Below are 21386 nucleotides of genomic sequence, written 5' to 3'. Positions count from 1 at the left end.
TCTATTTGATATTTTGGATTCTTCTATTAAATTTCTGTTTGAAGAGAAAGTATTGAGGCTGAAAGAGCTGAAAACCTTGGTTCTAGAGCTAAGGACGGCAGCACCAGCTGGGGTGAGGGCAAGGCCTTTGAAATGCTCTGTGTGGGAGATTAAGCCCCAAGAGAGAGTTTGGACAAAGGGGACATGGTGTGACAAAAATGGCATGTGTTGAAAAGCCCATGCTGCCTGGGGTACGGGCCAGTGAAAGAGAAGGCGTCCTGGGAGAAGGTGATAACGCTGCCCTCAGAGGCCCTTGTGAGCTGGCCCAAGGAGCAGATGCTGGGGAAGCCGGTCCGAGGGACAACTCTCTCTTGGAAAGCACCCAGTGGGCAGAGCAGACGTAAAACTGAATGTTCTCGCAGAGACCTGGTAATAAAGGGAGGTCGGCCGAGCCAGTGGCTCAGGGTTGCCATCCACAGCTGCCTGGCACTGGTTGGTACAAAGGAAGGAGGTTTCACTTCCAGCATGAAAGTATAAGCCTGTGTGTGGGGCTTCCAAATCCAGTGCCAAGCCATCTCAACTGCAAAGGTCCCCCAAGGACTGAGAAAGGCCGGGAGCGGCCCGGTTAGTAGAATGCCTGGAATCTAACAGGAGCGTGACACTTTTTATTTTCTTCTTCTTTGCCCAAATTAAATCTCTCAAGGTTGTGATTGTCAGCTTGTGGCCAGCCGTGGCAGACAAGGGGGTTTCCAGCTGCCTCACTGACTGAATGGAGGCCTTGAAGGGGTTACCAAAAGAATGAATGAATGAATGAACGAATGAATGAATGAATGTGACACAGGCATGGGAGCTTTGCTTCTGAGGACATCTGCCCTCTAGCACTATGAAGAAAGGGGCTGCCTTAGCCTGGCATAGACAGAACAGTTTCTGCTTGCCCTTGGCCAAAGGTCATTGATATGGGCACCCCAGTTTGATATCCTGAGCTACCTGCTAAATATCTATAGTTTAAACTCAAGTGAGTGGAAAGTGGAGTTTTGGGGGTCAAAGTTTAAAATAGAATAGAGACAAACACCCCTGCAGTATCACCCCTCTGTCACCCCTCCTCTGACTCGAGGGAAGGGGAGGACGTTTGCCACCAGCCTCGAGCCCCTCCCCAGATGTGCCTGCAGCAGCCTGGGACAGACAGATGAGCTGCTAGTTCTCACTCACGGTTTGCGCAGGATCATCCTCATGTGGGCATCAGGGCCCATCTGGGACAGCAGCAGCATGGTGTCCTGGAGTTCCTCATCACACTCCTTCTTCTCTTCCTCAGTAGGCAAAGGGCCATCCTCATGCTCGTCATCCAGAAATCGATAAAATAAATATTTGTCTTGGAAATGGCGTTCCTGGTCCACTGTGGGAAACAGAGGCAAGGGTCAGCCGGACCTTGAAGCTCTGCCCCCACGGCTCTCTGCCGGAAGCACAGGGCCGGAGTCCTGCAAGACAGCCATGCATTAGCACAGCACAGAGCCTGAGCCCTTGGAACTCCACCTCACTCAGGCGGGGCGGCTAGAAGCCACACCATCCCATCTGCAGTCATTCGAGCCTCAGCCTCCTGGACCCACCCAATTTTGCCTCCCCAGGCCTCCTCTGAACACCTGCCAGCTTTTATGGAATAAGCACACAACGCCTTGGTGGCATCTTCTACAGTGTGGGGCGCGTGTCCCAAACTGTCAGTGAAGGCTTGCAGAGTGGCCGTGGGAGAATGCTCTTCCAAGAGGCATTCCTCTGGGAGGTCAGAACTTAGCTAGCTATCTGCACTTGGAGAAAAAAAAAAAAAAAAGGTTCCAAGAGCACAAAGATATGAACAGAGCAACCCGATCAAGCTTCTGGGCCATAGACTCCACGAAGGAATCTGTGGTCATCTGCTTCCAGTTTCGGTTTTCAGAAAGCTACTTCCTCCCTTTCTTTGGGCAAAGCTGGGGACTCAAATCCAGGAGCTCACACATACTAACCACGCGATCAACAAGATTGAGGTCTCTGTTAGAAAGAGAGGGTGAACTGGGCTAGAAGCCCTCATCTAAATGTCTGGAAGTCATTTAGTCCCTTCATAGCATGGACTGTCAAGATGTTCCAAAGCCGAAGAACAGTGGTAGACCCTTGCAGATCCCCCAAATAGGGACGGCAGTGGTGATGGCAGCAACATCCAGGCACTTACTGCAAAACAAGATGCTCAGAATCCATCCCAGACCTGCAAAGTTGGAATTTGCTTCCAACAAAAGCCCCCGGATGATTGGTATGCACATTTCAAGTCTGAGAAACTCCAGCAAAATTATTTTTCCCACGTTCCCAGGTGCTGGCGAATGAAACGGATGATTTGAATATTTTCATGTTTAGAAAAGTAGTCTTAAACAAGTGGTGTGAGCAGTTCATCCTCAGTCACACACCAGCCCTGAATAGCTCTTCTGTTCAGCGAGAGCTGCTGCAGTTACTAGAGACTGCAATTGCAGAGCACCGCTCTGATTTTAAATATGGTCATCCCGCGGGTATACAAATTGGCTCTCCCAGACAGTGGCGCGGTTAAAAGGCAGCTTCTGCATTCATTACTTACCTTCATGTCATCAGCCCGGCCACACATCTCACTGCTCTTTCATTCTGTCCCTGCTTCAGGACCGCCATGCCACGCTTGGAGGATAATCACACTATCAATGAACCATGAATGCAAACTAATAAACATAATTGGAGCTGATGCACTCTGGTTGCAATTTCATTTCCCTTTCCTTCGTTCTCGGAAGTTAGGAAGGTACAGTGGTGGAACATGGCAATCAATAGCAGCCGCTCACTGCATCTGTATTGCTAAATGAAGATGCTAGCTTGGTCGTTCCTTAAGGAGGTCATAATTCTTTCTTGTCCATTTGGGTATTCAGCAATAGCTTACCCAGGGAAACACACTCTGCATGTCTTGAGAGTTTTCCAGAGCCTGTGGCTCATCTTACCGTGGTTGAGGACACCATCTTCCAGCAAGACTTGCCACATGCCAACAGCTTGAGTCCGGGAGTGAACACAGGACGTTTGCTGTATCATCCAGTCTACCAGCTCGGTCCCAACACAGCATTGTCTAAAGGAGATGAGGAGACACGGAGGATGGAAAGGTCACCCCTTTGCAGAGAGAGTGGGAGACAGTCTTCAAGAGAAGAACCTTCAGAAAAGTGTGGCCCCATGAGAGGTGTCAAGGCAAAGAAAATGCTATAGGGTTTATAGTCCAAGGCTCTTGTACCATCTAAGCAGGGTCGTGTAAATAAAAGAACACTAAAACACAGAGCACCAAGCTGCTCAAAGGGCTGGAGAGGAAAAGCATTACCATTCCTTCTAAGTCTATCACTGTGAGCTGGTCCCGGAAGACCTCAGTGTGAGGAGTGTTGGGAGAAATAAGCAATTAGCACTGTAAATCTCTCCGAAAAGGTTCAGTGTAATGAGCATTAGCACGTCTACAGAACCTGTCATCTAACACCAACAGATGCTCCCTGTATATTCACATGTTAGTCCCAAAGCTGTCCCCTGCAGCGAGCCGGTCTGGGTAAACAAGCTATGTGCACAGTTAGGAAACACACAATTATACACTTACATATTAGGAAACTCTGAGTGAGGTGAGAAAACAGGGCAGGTGTTCCTTGTGTGCATGTACAAGGGAGAAAGTGGAGTCTTGCAGTCCTAGGGACAGATCTCCAGGGACAGTGGAATAGGGCAGGGAGGCCCAGAGCAGATGGCTGTGTGCAGCTGGGCCTGACTCATTGGTTGCCTCCCTTTGCATGCCTCTGGGGATAAGCAGAGACTGGGCCAAACCTGAAGAACTCTAGCATAAACTGAAGTAGATTCCTTGTCCTGGGCCACTTTGGGAAAAACCTTGAAGTGGGAGAAGTTATGGGGTAAAACAGCAGATTTGCTACTCATTAGCTCTGTGACTTTGGCCATCTCTCTGGTTCTGTTGCTTTCTCTGGGAAATAAAGAACACACAAGTGCTGGCCTTGGAGACCTTCTCTAGTTCAATATTCTAGAATCTCTGAAATCTTATCAGAGCTCCTGGGATGTGCCGAGCCTGACTCAGAGAGGACCGTTGTGAAGGCCAGCTTCGCTCATCATTACAGCCTCAAAGGGTGAAGAGACATCTACATCTTCACTCTGAATTAACCAAACACCTCTGAGCCAAACATACAAAATAAACAAGCATTTCTCTTATAATTCGGTAGTTTATTAGTGGAAAAGTTTTTATAAGAGTATAGAAATCAATTTTCATTTGGCTTTTTATTCAATGACTGCTCTTAAAGTTAAAAAAAAAAATAAGAAAAGAAAAGCACAAAGAACAAAAATGACTCAGAACATCGAGTTTCTAGGAAAGGCACAGGGACTTTGGAGCCAGAATACATAAGAGAGGCACACAGCAGAGTCCCTGGGTATCCCTGCCACTGAACGACACCTGCACTTCAGAACTGACCGTCAACCACCCTAGTATAGTATTGGGGTGATACTGAACCTGGAGGGGCCTCCACACTCTGACACTGAGGCAATCGCATAATGGGACGAAGAGCAGGAGGGAGGGGGCGGAGCTTGCTAGTGTAGATCTGGGGCAAGAACTCAAACTGCTGCAGAAAAAGAAACCGTGTCCGTGACTTCCAGGGGAGTCCACTGGTCATCACCAACAGATCATTAATTTGTGTCATAGGGTGTGGAGCAGACATAACACCTCCATGTCAGGGGTTTAAGTCTCAGCAGGATGGCACAAGGAAGAGATCAGTTTCTGACGTCCAGTTTCCAGTATTTGTCATGGAACATGACATAGTTAATGGAATTTTCCCAACACGAGTCAATAGTTGGGGGAGCATACTCACATCTTAAGGGAAAAAAATAATTAAAACATTCGAAGAAAAAGATCTTTTCAGCCACGTGAGATTCTAAGGTTTACTTAAAGCTAAAGAGTCAACGGGCTGAAAGGATTGAACTCTGGGGAAGTGTAATACACGTGTTTTAGTTTTGTTTGGCTTTGTTTTAAATCTTGACTTTCCTTAGAACTATAATGGTGTGCATGAGCCATAGATTCCAGACAGATTAACTTCCAGAGCTGCAGAACAAGACTTACAGATGTCATTGACTTACAGACTCTGAAAATAGTCAGCTAGTGAAAACATGGCGTTGGGGAGCGGGCTCAGTGAGCAAGGACGTCTGCCGCACAAGTATGAGGACCTGAGTGTGAATTCCCAGTGTAAAAAGTTAGGTTTGGCCAGGCACATGCCTGCCACTCCAGTGCTATGACAGGAAGGGACAGGAGAATCCTGGGGGCTTGCTGGTTGCCAGCCTAGCTCCAGGTTTAGAGAGAGACCCTGCCTCAAAGGAATAAGATGGACAGTGATAGAGCAGGGCACCCAATGTCCTCCTCCTGCTTCAGCAAGTGCAGCCTCCCCCCCACACCCCGGGTTAAGTATCTTACTAAAATAAAACTTTACTAGAAAACAAACCCCATAAAAGACTTTGAATATTATGTTTACTTCTGAATCCTCAGAGCTTATAACACTATGACTTAAAAAAAAAAGTCACTGAATTTGGAGATCGACCATCCTCAGTTTAAATCTTGTGACTCACTAGACCTGACTTAGTGAAGGGAAGCTATTTGACCTCTTTGCCCTGGGTCAGTTTTGTCAACTGAGACATGAACACACACCTAGATAGGCCTTTCTAGCAGGGAAATGGTAGAGAGAAGCTGAGATGACATGTGGGAAGTGGCCTGTATCATCATTGGAGTGGAAGTTTGCACTGTGTAAATGCTCGCTGAACTTAGCCGATCCACTGAAGGATGCTGGCTACCGGAAACACGGGAAGTCTCTCCTCTCTGTGCATGCCTGCACACATTAGCCTGGAATGCTGAGCCTGAATCAAGTTTAGGAGGGAACCCGGGGGGACCTACAAACAGAGGCTATTTATCCAACTTTCATAAACCATGAATGAGAGGGGCCAAACAGTTAGAACGAGCAAACATACCTGTACGTCTTCAGGTGGTATTTTCTGTCTCTTATCATGTGGGGAGCTCGAGAGAGAATGGCAATTCGTAAAATCTTTCCAGCTCTGAGGATCTTCTCTGAAGGGACCTGGGTTTTAATCAGATGGGAGGAGGAGAGGGAAGAGGAGAGTTTAGGGAAGGGAAATAGACCCAATGAATTCTTAGACCACTTTCTAATAAGAGTCCAGAGAGAAAAACACAACTCACTCATACATATTTACATTGCTCACTCCTGTGACATGTCACTGTTTTATGTCGAGAACTGAGACATGCTGCATATTTATTGACTCTAGGAAGTGGATGTGAGGGGCCTTGACGTGAAGCTCTGACACAGGAACCACCTCCAGTGGTACTTAAGAAGCGAGCTTGGATGGCTCATCAACCCACCTACATCCCATTACCTTGGTAATGGTGTTAGCAGGACGGAGAGGAGCGAGAGGTTCAATGAGAGGTGTCTGAAAAATAAAATGTTAAAGCAAAAGAAAATTAAACAAAAAATTCAGTAACGAAAATTATGGGTTGGGGATAATAAGAAATACCAATTTTTATGAAACTCAAAATAGAATTTAAAAAAAAAGAGAGAGAGATAAAAGCTGCCTAAGGAACTTGAATGCACGGGCATTCAAAGGGCAAAATTGGACCATTCAGTTTGCCAACATTTAAATATAAATTGTTTTAAAAAAATGAAAAAAAGAAAAAAAAAGAACCAAACAGGAATGATTCAATGTCTGTAGCTTAATGAGAAGGGAAAAGGCAGCTGGTCGAAGCATAGCAAACGTCAGAGCAGGGAAGGAAGAAGGTAAACAATCGGAGGTCACAGCGACCTGCCCCGGGCCGTGGATAAAGTATTGATTTGGGAATGAGCTGTTCCCTGTTCTCCCGTGTCGTGAAGACTCTTCCTCAGCAGCGCTTTTTTGTTTGTTTGTCGTTATTTTCACAGGTAGCTTCCTGTCCTCGAGCTCCTAGAACCCAAGAGAGGCAGCTGGTGCGCTTCTCTTTTCTGAGAAAACTGCAGTCGTCAAGAGTCTGTACCAGTCAGAACAGCTCCAGGACCTAGATGGCGTTCTTCATACAAAACACATTCTGTGGATGGATCTATGGAGGAGTTCTGTTTCTACAAAACGGAACCCCCTAACTTCATTATCTCACATATCTGGCAATGCCCTTTCCAAATGTGTCTGGTCAAAGGTGGTGGAAGAGCCATGGATACAATGCTGTTTGTGACACTTTCGAAAAGCATGATTTTATTTTTTATTTTATTTCTTTGGAGCTTTAGTAGGCTGGGGCTCCTTACCAAAGATTCCCCCAAAGATGCACACATCTTTATCCCCGGAGCCTGTACGTACCTCGTTACATGGCAAAAGAATGATATGGGTGTGGTTACGGTTAAGGGCAAAATGTGGAGACCAGCCAGGCTCGTGTTCTTGGGGGTTGTGTTATAAGATGTAAGAATGGAAGGCAGAATGTCAGCAAGCAAAAAAAAAAAAAAAAAAAAAAAAAAGCCCCCTTGAGCCTCGAAAGGCAGCATGATTCTGCTGAGCCTCCCTCCATCTTACCCCAGAGGCTCACACTGGAGGTCTGGACTACAGCACATAGGGCTTAGTGATTTGATTATCTGGTCTACCCAGTGAGTGGCGATTTGTTATGGCAGTCCGCAAACCCTGGCACAGAGATTATAACACTTTAGATCAACACCCCCCTGCCTTCTTTGCAAATAGGAGGAGTTAGTTACAGGGAAAACACATTGGTGAGTTCGTCTCTACTTCTCCTTTAAAATCCGTAACAATGGAGGGAGATGAAAGTCAGCATTAGCTTTAAGAAACACTTTAAACCTCAGTGCAAATATACACACTTAAACATTATATTTGCCTGTTGTCAATGACAAATTTCAGGCGGGTTGGTGCTTTTAATATTATAATAGAGTTAAAGGGGGGGATGAGTGCTCAACTTTAAAAACCAGCAGAGGCGAGACAGGTTTGTTTAGAATGGCTGTGACTCATTGAACTCACCCATTTCAACATTTTCTTCACGTGACTGGCATCCAGCAGACCCCACCCACTGAAACAGACAGTGTGTGGGCATCACACCACTTAGAACAAGCATAGACCAAAGGATGTCAATGTGGTCCCATTCAAAATGGCACACCCTGGGAGCTCCTACATTCTTTATGTAGACCTGCTGATGGGCGAGGGGCTGTGAGACCATTCAACTCCTGTACTTAACCCAGAGCATTGGCCAGCCAGGGAAACGGGGCTATCATACATCAGGTCCCTGAAAACACACAGCTAAAGCTGGCTGTGAACTTTCCACTTCTGGACTTCCAACTCTAGTGATCATGTCCCACACAGGTGGCTTCATACACCTCTGAGGCTTCCTGGTTATGAATCTAACTGTAAAAGCTTCTGGTTACTCTAGAAAATGACGCTAGAAACCCGCACCTTCTCCCTGTTTTGGAGAAGCATGCTCCATCTAGAGCAGATGGAGGTGGGGTCTGTTTTCTGGACCGCCCCCCTACGAAAAGCTGGTGTTTCTTTTCAGTTTGTCGTTGAGAAGTTGGCTAAGATGGAGCTCAAGAGGAGGCACAGACTGAGAACGGCTGATAAATGCTTTTTCTTCTTGTTCTTGATGAACTGAATGAAACTATTCCAAGACTATACATATTTTTAGTTGCATCTACTATATTATAACAAAATACTAACAAGTGGTATCTATCTTAGCTTATTTCATTCGATGACTTTTTTTTTATTCCTTGGAACCTTGAAAAGGAAGTATTACCAAAGCAAGGTGATGCATCAAGCTTCAGCCAACACTTTCCCTTTGATGTGTGACTTCTGAAGGCATAGAATGTCTACAAGGTTCTTTCAGCTGGACAATCCCAGCACCAGCTCCAGGGCCAGGATTCTGTTTCATCTGCTGAAAAGCAATGTTCTCAAACCTTCTCCACCTCAGAGATGTTAGGTTTGGGTCAACACCATGAATGGGTGCTCTGAGGAGGGGATGTCCTTTTCTTTAAATAAAGCCCGTGAGGGACCTATGCAGGGAAAGTGTTCTCCTCGGAGAATAGGACTTTGACTTTGAAGGGAATACTACATTCGCTCAGGAGAAAGGGCCGGTGCCTGGCAGCGAATGTTGATAGAGACAGACTGGAGACAGGAAGGCAGGTCCCTGGGAAACCATCCCTGGCCAAGACCTGGTCGGAGACCCCTATGTGACCAGTGGGACTACATTGTTTTTGGGTCTCTCTGCTTATTTCCAATTTGTTTTCCCTCATCATTCAAGTAAGTTTCCCCTTGGCTGTGTTATAGAGAAATAAGGAAGATAATTGTATTTTGTGCATATTTAGGAGGGACAGACAAAATATGGTTATTCTCATGAAGCATTCAAGTAAGAAAATCTGACCTAGAAATGGGTTTGATGTGTCTACCACACTCCTTTATCTGTGCTAGCTCCTGGTTTCACGGTTATTTTCTTTTTCACTGAGAAAACTAAGGCCAGAGATGTGTAAGAACTTGCCTGAGCTCATCCTGCTACTATCTGGAAGTGCTGAGATTTCAATCTACTTCTAGATTACTCTAGTGTCTGCATCATAGGTCTGGTTACCACCTCCACATCCCCCACGACCACCACAGCTACCACAGCCTCCACCACAACCACCACCACCACAGTCACGACCACCACAGCCTCTACCACAGCCTCCACCACCACAGCCTCCATCACCACAGCTTCCATCACCACCACCACCCCATTTCTTCTAGAAATGTCTTGGTTGTCATGCTGGAGGATTTTGTATGTTGTCTGATTGACGTTCACTGAAAAGGGTACAACATGCTGGTCAGCCCTTCTAGGTCCAGGCATCAGATTTGGTCGTATAAATATTCAGAAAAAAAACCACCCTCATTTTTACTAACTGAGATCATACCCATTGCAGTATGCAGCACACTTAGTCAGAATTAACTTTCTAAAAGGCAACTTTATAAGAATAAAACATTTACATTGAAGAACCATTCCCTCAGGGATAAGATAAATGTGCCGGAGAAAGGGAGTCACAGAAGTCCGCCCAGGAGACTAGAAACTGCTTGGAAACCTGATCAGAGATGGATTTCTCTGCTGGGAAATAGTTTTACAGGTGGAGGACTGTGGGGATGGTGCCGGATCCACTCAGTCAGTCCCCATGTTGGCAGAAGAACGCCTTGGGAAGAGTGCCAAGGAAGGAGGAAAATCACCAGAACTTGATCCAGGGGCCCTGGAAGACACTGGAACTTGGAGGACCTCAAGAACCCCTTGAGGCACGGCCACTGCTACTGATGCCACCAGTCTATCCTCGGTCCAGAGGAAGGCAAGATCCACTGGTGCCCATTCTCCCTCTGGTCGGGAACTAGAGAACTGAGGGAACCGTTTCCTTATGTCAGTGGTTAGTTTACACGGGAGAGAGAGAAACAGCAACAGAGAGATGTCAGTGAGAACCAAAGCAAGAAGACCAGCTGAGGGACAGGCAGCCAGGAACCACGCCCCCAGAGGCCAGCCTCTGTCAGAGCACGGCAAGGACAAAGAAGAGACCTGAGGGGCCAGCCCTACAAGGTGGTCACAGCAGCCAGACTTGGGCAGAGCCTCAGCAAGCAGTACCCCAGCTCTCCCACCCGCTTGCTGGCCTATATCCTCCAGGCACATTTCCCGTTGGGTACAGAAGAGGAAGGCAGACGGGAAGCCAGTATGGCACAGGGAATCCATTAATGATGGCTTGGTTTGGGTCCAAGAGCTGGCCTCCGCTTTGACCTGTAGCTAGAATGCACACATCGCAAGGAGCCGGCTGGACAAGGGATGGGCCCTCTCTGATTAAACTGCGTACATTTCAACACATTCTCATGTGTTGATAGAAATTCCTGTGGGCACGAAAGACTCCAAGCCAGGCTGTGAGCATGTGATCCTCAAAGGCAGGCAGGAAGGACAGATAAGGGCAGAAGCCTCCAGCATTTTCTTGGCTGTCTCCCCTGAAGGCTTCCCTCAGGATTAACTGTAATTGGTTTTTGTTTGTTTTAGGGAAGGGCCTTCTCTTTCAGCTGCTTTTTTATTATGTTTCTATTACCAGTGAAAGGGGAAAACAGCGAGGAAAAAAATATTCCTTTTGGCATCTGAGCCAATTCAGAAACACTAATCAGGTGATGAAAAATAGGAATTTAGCTTCCATTACAAGGTGCACAATAACCCCCAAGTAGATATAATGAGGTCGATGAGGCCTTGTAATAGGCCTCACGAAAAATCATATTCAGACGCCTTTGAAAACAGGGTGATTCTTTTAGTCAAGTATTTGCTCACAGAAGCCTTTTGCAAGGCACAACATCTTAAGCCAAGAGACAAGAATAACAAGCTAGAATGAGGACGCGGAGCTCAGAACCGACGCTGGCAATCCAGGGCAGTAAAAAGTCACGGCAGTCACATCCAACAGGACCCTGAGATTTAATGAAGGCCTATGGTGTGCAGAGCAGTGTGAAAGGCTAAACTGGGGATTCGGAGGGAGAAAGCGCCTGATTTAAATGAGCTCTTGAGTTTTCTACGGGTTCACCAGTTAGCAAGTCCATCTGAGTCCACAAATAAATGCTACAGCCAGCGCCATGGCTTTCAAATCCCATCACTTTTCCTATTTCTGGTGAGCAAGAGCAAAGAACATTCAATCGCTTAGTGAAATGCTTTCTTAGTGAAAATGTTATAAAATGTTAATGCCCCCTGTTTTGATGTTTTGAAACAATGCAGCTAAGCCTTTGAAATGTTTGCATCATCCTCATCATTACCACAATGTCACCATTCTGGGGCTGGACAGATGAAATCCGATTCAGGACTGAGATGCATAGGCAGATTCCATGGCTCTGAAATAACTAAGCTTTCCCATTCGTGAAATCATGGGAACACCATCCCTAGGCTCCTCTGGCTTCTGTCTGAGGCCCTTCTTCTTCTGAGACTTTCCTAGTTCAAAACTGGCCTACAGAGAAATGCTTCCAAGGAGCCTGGAAGGCTGAGTAAAACAAAAATAACTTCTTCTGGGCGCACCAGAGAACTGAGGCTGCGGTCTACATTGCCAGCCTGGGATCTGCAGGTATAGACAGGCATTCCCACCTGGGCTGAGGTCAGCTGACCTGCAGCAGACGCAGCACAGGGATAGGAGCCCTTGAACCTGGCTCCTGCTGAACTGCTGGAGGCCAAATGTGGACCAGCTTTCATAGGGACCTCTGGTGGTGGGCAGAAGTCTTTGGTGGATCCCCGTGGCTTTGTGTTTTGCTTATTTTAACCCTTGCAGGCTCTCATGGTTGTGGCTCAGGAAAGGAGGGATTGAGTATATTGTGAAATACACTGAGAGCATTCTCCAAAGCAAAGGCCCGCTCCCTGGGAAGACTCTGTGGAGCCTGACCCCACCTAGAGGTGGAGACTTAGCATCCGCCATCCTGTGTTAATTGAGAGGGAGAAGAGGAGCTGAGGGACAGTTGTGGGGGTTCATGAAGTCTCACCCCTAGCTGAGAAGCTATTGGCAACTGATTGGAGGGAGAGCAAGCTCTCTTCAGGAACATAGCACCAGAGAGGCTGCCCATACCCCCCAGTAGATAGTCCTACTCCTGCACTTACTGATAGTTGTAAATGGACTTGGTGGGGAGAGAAATGGGGAGTTAGGAAAGAAAAGTAGTAGGGGGATGGAGGAGGAGTTGGGAGTAAGTAGGGGTAGATTTGATCAAAACACAATATATATGTGAATAAAATTCTCAATAATAATAATGTTTAAAAGGAGGGTTCCAGACTCTAGAATCTGGAGGTTTAAGAAAAGTATATAAAACAAAAGCATCGACAACAAAAATCAGTTGTGAAAGTCACAGGCCAGGGACACAAGCCACCTACTAACAGGGCTCTTATCATCCCGCTCACACCTCTCCAGTACTAACATAAAAACAGCAGAGCTAGTGGAAAGATTCTTGTTCTTTCTTTTATTTATTTACTTTTTTATGTGTATAAATGCTTACCTGTACATATGTCTATGTATTATGCATGTGCCTGGTGCCCCCAGAAGAGGGCATTAGATTCCCCTAGAACTGGAATTACAGAGGGTGGTGAGCTGTCATGCTTTGGTTTTGGGAAGTGAACCTGGGTCCTCTGCAACAGCAGCCAGTACTCTTAACTCTGAGATCTCTCTCCAGCCCCCGATTCTAACTCTTTTTAAGGAGACTTTTGATCTCTAATACTATAGCAAACATCAAGAACCAGCCATCTCCTAGACAGACAAGCAGAAAACTTTAGGCTAAAGGCCTATGAGGTGGTATGAATGAGAATGCCCCCACAGATTCACATGTTTAAATGCTTGGTCCCCCGTTAGTAGAACTGTTTGGGAAGGATTAATAGGTGTGGCCTTCTTGGAGGAGGTGTGTATTAGTTATGGTTTCTATTGCTGCAGTGAAACACCATGATCAAAAAGCAAGTTGGAGAGGAAAGGGTTTATTTGGCTTACACGTTCACATTTCCCATTGCTGTTTAATCACCAAAGGATGTCAGGACAGAATCTCTCTCTCTCCCTCTCCCTCCTTCTTTCTCTCTCTCTCTCTCTCTCTCTCTCTCTCTCTCTCTCTCTCTCTCTCTCTCTGCCTGCTGCCTATGGATCAGGATGTAAAGCTCTCAACTACTGCCCTAGCACCATACCCGTCTACTTCCCACCATGATGATAATGGACTAACCTCTGAAACTGTAAGCAAGCCCCCCCTTAAATGCTTTCTTTCATAAGAGTTGCTTGGCCATGTTCACAGCAATAGAACAGTAGCTAAGACTGCCTATTTACCTCCATTCTTATTACAGATCCCATCATATCTGGCTTTCAATAATAAAAATCACAAGGCATGATAAATAAGAGAAACTTCAGTCTGAAGCACAAACCAAGAGCTGGAATAAAATGTAGATGTAACACAGATTTTTGAATGGTCAGACTGGACATTTAAATTAGTAATGTAAGTTAACTATGGAATATTAGTCTATTGATAGCACTAATGAAATTATATGCCAAATACAAAAATGCATCGGGTAACATAAACCAGAGACATAGAAATGCTAAGAAAAAAAAATCAAGTAAAACTCTACATATCAAACTCTAACAGGAAGAAGGACATTAACATTCTCAGCATTAGAATGTACACACTAGAGAAAGGTTCTGTGATCCTGAACACAGGTCAACAGACACATTTCCAACTGAAAGGCAAAGAGAAAAGGATACTGTCCTGTGTCCAAACCCAGAATATCTAAGAATGCTGAGACAATTTCAAAGGTAAAACACACATGTGATTAAAAACGCACATGTACTTGCAATACCGCAAGAAAAAAGTAAAGAGAATAAATTCTTTAGTGGTTCAGATTCTCTCAAAAATTAATGTCAGACACCAACCTATAGATCCGGGAAGCTCACAGAACACCAAGCAGAATAAATAAAAACAAACAAGAGGCAACAAAACAAAAATCCTGCCCAGGTGCACATCAGATGCACACTCTAAGAAATCTAATACAGAGCAGGTGAGATGGCCCAGTGGAAAGTACTTGCTATGCGAGCTTGATGACCTGAGTTTGGTCCTCAGAGCCCACATAAAGGTGAAGGTGTCCTCCGACCTCCACACGTACACCATGACATGTGTTCACCTCTAAGTATCTCTCTCTCTCTCTCTCTCTCTCTCTCTCTCTCTCACACACACACACACACACACACACACACACACACACACACACACACACACACATACACACACACATATACACACAATAACACACAGAGAGAAAAGGAAGGAAAATATCAGCTTTCTAAGACAAATAAATCCCAAAGGAATTAACTGGCTGTGGCCCTGCTCTGCAAGAAAGAAAATGTTTAGTTTGAGAGTTACCAGTCAAAACAGTTCCTTTGGGCCCAACAGTGTGTGTGTGTGTGTGTGTGTGTGTGTGTGTGTGTGTGTGTGTGTGTGCCATTTTGTTTTGTCTTCTCTTTTCCTAAAAATCAGCCCAGATTTTCTTATAAAAGGTATCTCAATGTATTCCTATTAGATCTGCACTTTGAGTAAGAGGAGATGAGATGTACGTCAATCAACCAACCACAATATTCCACAAATACCACTGTCCTGCCTTCTCTACCCTCACAACTGTAATTTTTATGGAAATCTAAGTTCTGTGAAAGATTACTAAAACCTCTTCCCTCCCATCATACAAATCTAAGCCTGGCCTCCACCACCCTGACTTCTATTCTGAGAAATCCTAACAATGAAGTTCAAATCTGGGAATAGTGTGCTCTGTACTCTTAGGAAACAGAGACCATGATTGAGATTCATATCAGTGTTCAGTGTGTTCATGGATGGATACTTATTAGTGGTAAGTCTAGGGACATTATTTGCCCCATTAAAGTCTCTAATTGAAATCTGGGTGTGGTAAGATATGGAAAGTTTTAGCATTTATTTGGCATTTTAAAATACACCAGGCACATAAAGTGAATATGGAAAAGACATGATTGAAGCTCTACCCATTCTGAATCCAGGCTCCAGGCTCCTGCTCAGTGTTTCCAAGGCTGCAAGTGATTTGCATAACATGTTTTAGAAAATCTAATTGTGCTGAAATGCTAATTATCATACACAAACTAATATGGAAATATATATGATCTCCCCTATTCTCCTACACAAATGATATACACATTGGCCTCAATTTTGTGTTTATCACTTATGAAGAATCTTCAAGAATTTCCATATCAGATCATAAAGAGTTAGCTCATCTAGCTTTGCACTTCTGTGCATTTTTTTCATAGCTGTATGGCAGCCATTGCCCGGACATGGCACGATTTGCTGAACGATCTTCTATTGACGGACATTTAGCTTGCTCCCCTGAGTTCGGTGCACATGTAATAAAAGATAAAGCCAATGAGAAATTATGGGACATTCTGTTATCTCCGTGCTCCTCAAAACCCATCATTCTACTGTGCGGAAAAATATAGTTTAAAAAAAGGACACAGCAATAGTGATGACTATATTATATGACTTTTTACAAGGAGAACAATACAGCTGTAGCCAACAGACTTGCGGCAAATCCTTCAGACATTTTGCACAGACTTTGTTATAACAATTTTCCAAAATTCTACTTCACTGCACACTTTGAATGCAAAGAAAAGCAGAGACAAGACACTGGAAATGAGAGTACATGTTATTTTTCTGGTATTTTAGTGCATTTTTTTCATAGCCCATGGAACATCTGCTAAAATATAGTGGATGGCCTTCGTGACTGAAATGTTCTCATGATACTAGCTGTAGGGGCAGTCTATGTAGAAGACACTAGAAAAGGCCAGAATAATTTTGGCCCAAAATATAAAATATTTTAGGGTTGATTGGGAAATGGTCTTTTTAATTCATGAATTATTACTAAGTACTACCTGTCAGTAGCACAAGACTACACAAGGAAACAAAACCATGGTGATATTATCTATGAACTCAAGAATTACACAGTTCAGTGCATTAGCCACTGGCCCTATGTAGGCATTTACGTTTATACTTATTAAAATGTAAAAATTCAGTCCCTAAGCTGAAGTTCATGAGCTACATGCCAAGTGCCAGTATCAATGCCATAGAGTTCTTTTGTCTAGAAACTGTGATGATGGCCTTAGAAGTCGGCCTGTCTCCATCTTTCCATATTCCCCATCATTCTCAAGTCCATAGCTAGAACATACTACAAAAAACCACGGATCAGGTGATGTTACTCTGAGAAATCCAATGCTCCGAGTGCCTCTTCCTACTACTCATAGTGCAAGCTGAGCTCTCTAGTTGGAGTCATCTAGCTCCTGGCCGCTCTCTGGTCTCCTGTGTTCTCTAGTCTCTCCTGCCCTGTCACTGCCCTCTCTCCCTTCTACCTAGACACTGTTCCAAGATGGCCGCTGACTCACACCCCGTTCAAGCCTTTGTTTAAACACACCTTGCCAGAGAGGATACTCTGCCCATCCTGGAGGATATAGTGTGTCCATCCCTGCGGAAATCAGCATTCTGCTCCTCTTGCTATACAGCACCTTACACTTTCGACACATGGTTTATCACTTCCTGTCTGTGCTCTCCACTGAAACACTAGCTTTGTAAACATCATCATGCTCACCCTTTTGTCCCCCAACTCTTGGCATACAGAACGACTCGATACATCATTGTTGATGAATGGGCAGTTTTCTTCATTAATGAATTAAAGTCTCTTAGTAGATTTCATTTATTCCTGACCAAAATCTGGTCACACAAAGAGTGACCAAAAAGGCAATTTACATGTTCCGGTAAGTGAAGGAATGTTGGGAGGAAAATTGCAGCTGTTTCCACTGAGTTGTGATTGGTCAGAATCTTACGGCAGTGGGGGGTAGGGTGGGGGTCGGGGGTGGGTGGGAGTGTTAAGTTAATGCTTTACAAAGCACACAGGGATCTCATTATAGTGCAGATTTTGGCTTTGCTGATCTGGGGTATGATCTGAAATTCTCTACTTCTGCCTAAAGGTATTGAAACCACTGGTATGTGGATATCAACTTGAGCATTGGAGGATTCAGTGAGTGCCAATTGCAGTCTGCACATCTATAACACAACTCTTCACTAAGATGCATGTTTCCTGAAGGTTGGGCCAAGGTAACATAATCATGAGGTTATCACACTAGCAATATTTAAACTACTGAAATAAACTTAGATAGCTCCGTCAAAGGAATCATTTCCCAACCATTTTTTTTTTTTTTTGGTGATTTGTTTTGGGTACTCAAATACTTTATATGAAAACCACATACTAGTAATTTAGTAAAGAAAATGCATGCTTATTTTGGGTAATGTACTTAATATTAACAAATAAAGGGCTTTATAACTTCTAAATTACAAATAACTAATTTCAACTCAAATCATTGTGTAAACATAAGGATTCCAAGAATAGTTAAAACACAACCTAATCTTTACCTTACTACCATCTGTGCTGGCTAGTTTATGTTAACCTGACACAAGCTATAGTCTTCTGAGGGGAGAGAGCTTCAACTGAACAGAAATGCCTCTTTAAGACTGAGCTGTAGGCAAGCCTGTAGACCCTTGTGTTAACTAGTGATGGATGGGAGAGGGACCAGCCTATGGTGAGCGGTACCACCCTGGGCAGGTGGTCCTGAGTTCTAGAGGAAGGCAGGCTGAGCAAGCCATGAGGAACAACCCAGTAAGCAGCAGTCCTCCATGGCCTCTGCATCAGCTCTGGCCTCAAGGTTCCAACCTAGTTTCAGTTCCAAATAAACCCTTTCCACTCCAAGTTGCTCTAGTTCGTGGTGTTTCACCATAATAATAGTAACTCTAACTACAACAACATCCTAAAGGAAGACAGAAAAAATAATCATATTCCATATTTATAAAACCAGTACTTGAAAATGGAGGGAAATGTTTACAAAGTGAATCTAAATTTCCATATTATATAGTACTCTCAAAATTCGGGGGTATACAGGTTATAGTCTTAGTCTAGCTAGTTAAGGTAGGGTGGAGACGTATTCATGGATAACAAAAATATCAGAATCTTTAAAAGGGCCACAGAGAGACAGACTGAGGGATGATAGAGCCAAAGGCAAGGCCTAACTACACCCCTTGACTGAATCTTTCCCAGAGCAGACAGTGGACTCTGAAAACCTGTACACTCGTGCTGAAGAAAATGAATTCTGCCAAGGATGACAAGAGCTTGGGCCGCACACTGGAGCCTGAATTGTTATCAGGGAGGCTGAAATTCTCAAGTTAGCATTCCCTCCCCGGCAACAGAGCAGGAGGAGTGATTACCAACCTGTAGGTTCAAAAACTCAGTAGAGAGAACAGAGTTACAGATACCACAAACATCGACATGTGTACAATATGTAACCAAGATGGCAGCCATCTTAGATACCCTCAAAGAAAGTTAAAATTCACAGCTTACAAAATTTTGAAAATATCTTCATAAACCCCCTGGGCATAGACGAGTCCTTAAAATCATGCAACATAATGATACACAATAACACCCTATATATAACAACATATGATGATATCATAGTCTGTCATTTTAATTTGACTCCAAATGTGAAAATGTCAACTTCATGCATATTTTAGAACATCAGCAGAGCTGTGCTAAGCTTAACCCAGAAGAATTCAAAGAGGACTATTCTGGTAAATGATGCTAAGCTTGGGTTATAATCCTAGGTCTGGGTAACAAAATTCTTAAAAATAAAATTGGTCCGATTGGGACACACAATGAAATGATCTGAGAAGCTACAGAAATTAAACTAGCTACAGGTGATTTTTCTCATCCTTGGTGCCCTGAAGTTTTATAATCAATGAACTAGATGAGAGAGTTGAGAGAACCATTGGAGAAAAGGGCATGCGTTCCTGTTCTTTTGTTTGTTTGTTTGTTTGTTTGTTTGTTTGTTCTGTGGGCTCTCTGCTCCGCCCCCCCCTACCGGCTAAGTCTGCCGAGGACCCCTTTGTATCTCCCCCAGCTCTACTCCTGCACACACTTTATTGCTTGCACCACAGTTATTTATATGTTTATTTTGTTAAATACTAAATGAATTCCTTAAAATCAAAACCCATGTCTTTCTTGTCTTGGAGGCCCCATGGTGCTGTATGTAGATTGTTCATTAAATATTTACCGGAATAACATGGAGAAATCTCCGAGGAGTGTTTGAACCTGACAGAGGAATGAAAAGAAAGGAAGAATTTTCCTCCTTTCACGTCTGACATTCCAGTTCCACTTTTCATCGTCAGATAAGGAGAGCCCAAGTCTACTGGATGACAGCGTTTGACCTGTGACTGACTGTTCCTGCTTCCTCCCAAGACAAAATTCTCTCCAATCAAATCTGCAACAAGGTATTATGCACTGGGAATAAGAAACATTGATTTCAAGGCAAAACCTTTGTATTCCCTTTAGATTGAAGAAAAGTCTAGAAAATAGATGGTCCTCGGGCCTGGAAGCTACCCTTTTTCATCATCTTTTGCTTATGTTTTCCTTTGATAAGAACAAGATCAGTTTTGAGTTTTTACTTTTTTGCTGAAATTTTGGGGGGGGACAGTTTCAAGACCATCATAAAAATGACACTTTAAGATGCAACATCCAAAATTCTGCTTATAATTTCATGGATTCACAGACTTCTGGAAGTCCCTACACAGACCCTAAACCTGAACAAACATATTTTTAACTCTCCAGAAACCGACTGTTAAATAAGACCCAACAGAAATGGACAGATACGTTCACTAAAAGCCATAAACCAAGATATCCAGGCAATGCTCTTCACAGCAGCCTACTGCCCGCAGAAGATGTGACATGTCCCCACACTGGAATGCTAAAACAGTTTACAGCTGCACACCCATGCAGCCTAAATCCCACACACAATGCTCAGTGGAAGAGTGGATATGAGGCAAGTGACAGATGGTTTTCATTGACACAAATCACTGGTCTCTTAGAAGACAGGACAGCGGGGAGATGCTGGCAGGGAACGGGATGGGCTGGGCTTCAGCAGTTACAACTCTGTTCTGCTTCCTGTTCTGGACAGTGTTAACATGAAAAAAAATTTTTTTGAAATGGTATTGACCTAACTGATGTGTGTGCTCTTTCTACGAATATGTTATGTTTTAATAAGGAGTTTGAAAGAAAAAGTCTGCCTTACAACAAGAAATCAACTTCATCTCCTCATAAAAACAAGTTCAGAAAGTATGTACTTAGCACCCATTATACAGGTGAGAGACACTCTAAAGGGGATGCTAGGGTTTTAGATTTCATACACAGCAGTCCCTGTGACCCTGAGGGTAACAGCTGGTCTACAGAATGGCAGGCAATAGTCTGGGACTTAATTTTCCTTTGAAGAGTAGCTTGAAGGAGAAGAGAATGCATACATGCTTCCATCCATGAAAAGCATTCTTCTCTATGATACCATCAGCAAGCTCCAGGGCAGGTGGTACAGGACACTAGGCTAGAGACTGAGCCTAGCAGACCACACAGCATTTTCAGAAATATTTTTTCACGTGTTGCTTCTGGAGACAGTTAAAAGTGCTCATTGAAGATGTTAAGTACCTCTTGCTGAAGACACAAATACTACTCTCAAGGACATGAAAAACGAAGCAAAGGGTCAAAAGTCAGCACGCAACTGAAAGTTCTACAACTTTATTGTTTCACTGGCTATATTGGGCTAAACATACATTTTCTAGTGGACCACAGTGTTATTTTATTCATTCATATAGTTCTTTGCAAATAGCATCTGACCGCATTCTTCCCAGATTCACATTTAAGAAACCCAGTGATTTGACTCTTGAGAGAGAGACAAATTTTGTCCCCAGGCTTCTGAGGACAAAAGTGGAATCTGCCGTAAGTCTTCAGATAACGTACTATATTTGAAATAAAT

At 44.1% G+C, this 21386-nt stretch overlaps 1 protein-coding gene across 2 annotated transcripts in view; it reads right to left on the bottom strand.

Moving 5' to 3' along the window:
• The window catches only part of Rapgef4 (Rap guanine nucleotide exchange factor 4), a 284129-nt gene that overhangs the window by 78199 nt on the left and 184544 nt on the right, over positions 1 to 21386 (bottom strand). The window contains exons 7-10 of one of the 2 annotated variants that reach the window (XM_052724191.1): positions 6409 to 6462; positions 5989 to 6095; positions 2955 to 3076; positions 1189 to 1372 (exon numbers count right to left, since the gene is read on the bottom strand). In XM_052724191.1, coding sequence (XP_052580151.1) covers positions 1189 to 1372; positions 2955 to 3076; positions 5989 to 6095; positions 6409 to 6462 — 467 coding nt within the window. The remainder of the gene's footprint in view (positions 1 to 1188; positions 1373 to 2954; positions 3077 to 5988; positions 6096 to 6408; positions 6463 to 21386) is intronic. The other variant, XM_052724192.1, reaches the window with a different exon arrangement.

Source organism: Peromyscus californicus, unplaced genomic scaffold, assembly GCF_007827085.1.
Source record: "Peromyscus californicus insignis strain IS unplaced genomic scaffold, ASM782708v3 Scaffold_7__1_contigs__length_154581171, whole genome shotgun sequence".
In the NCBI taxonomy this organism is placed as follows: domain Eukaryota; kingdom Metazoa; phylum Chordata; class Mammalia; order Rodentia; family Cricetidae; genus Peromyscus; species Peromyscus californicus.
This window is presented reverse-complemented; position numbering and strand designations above follow the sequence as displayed.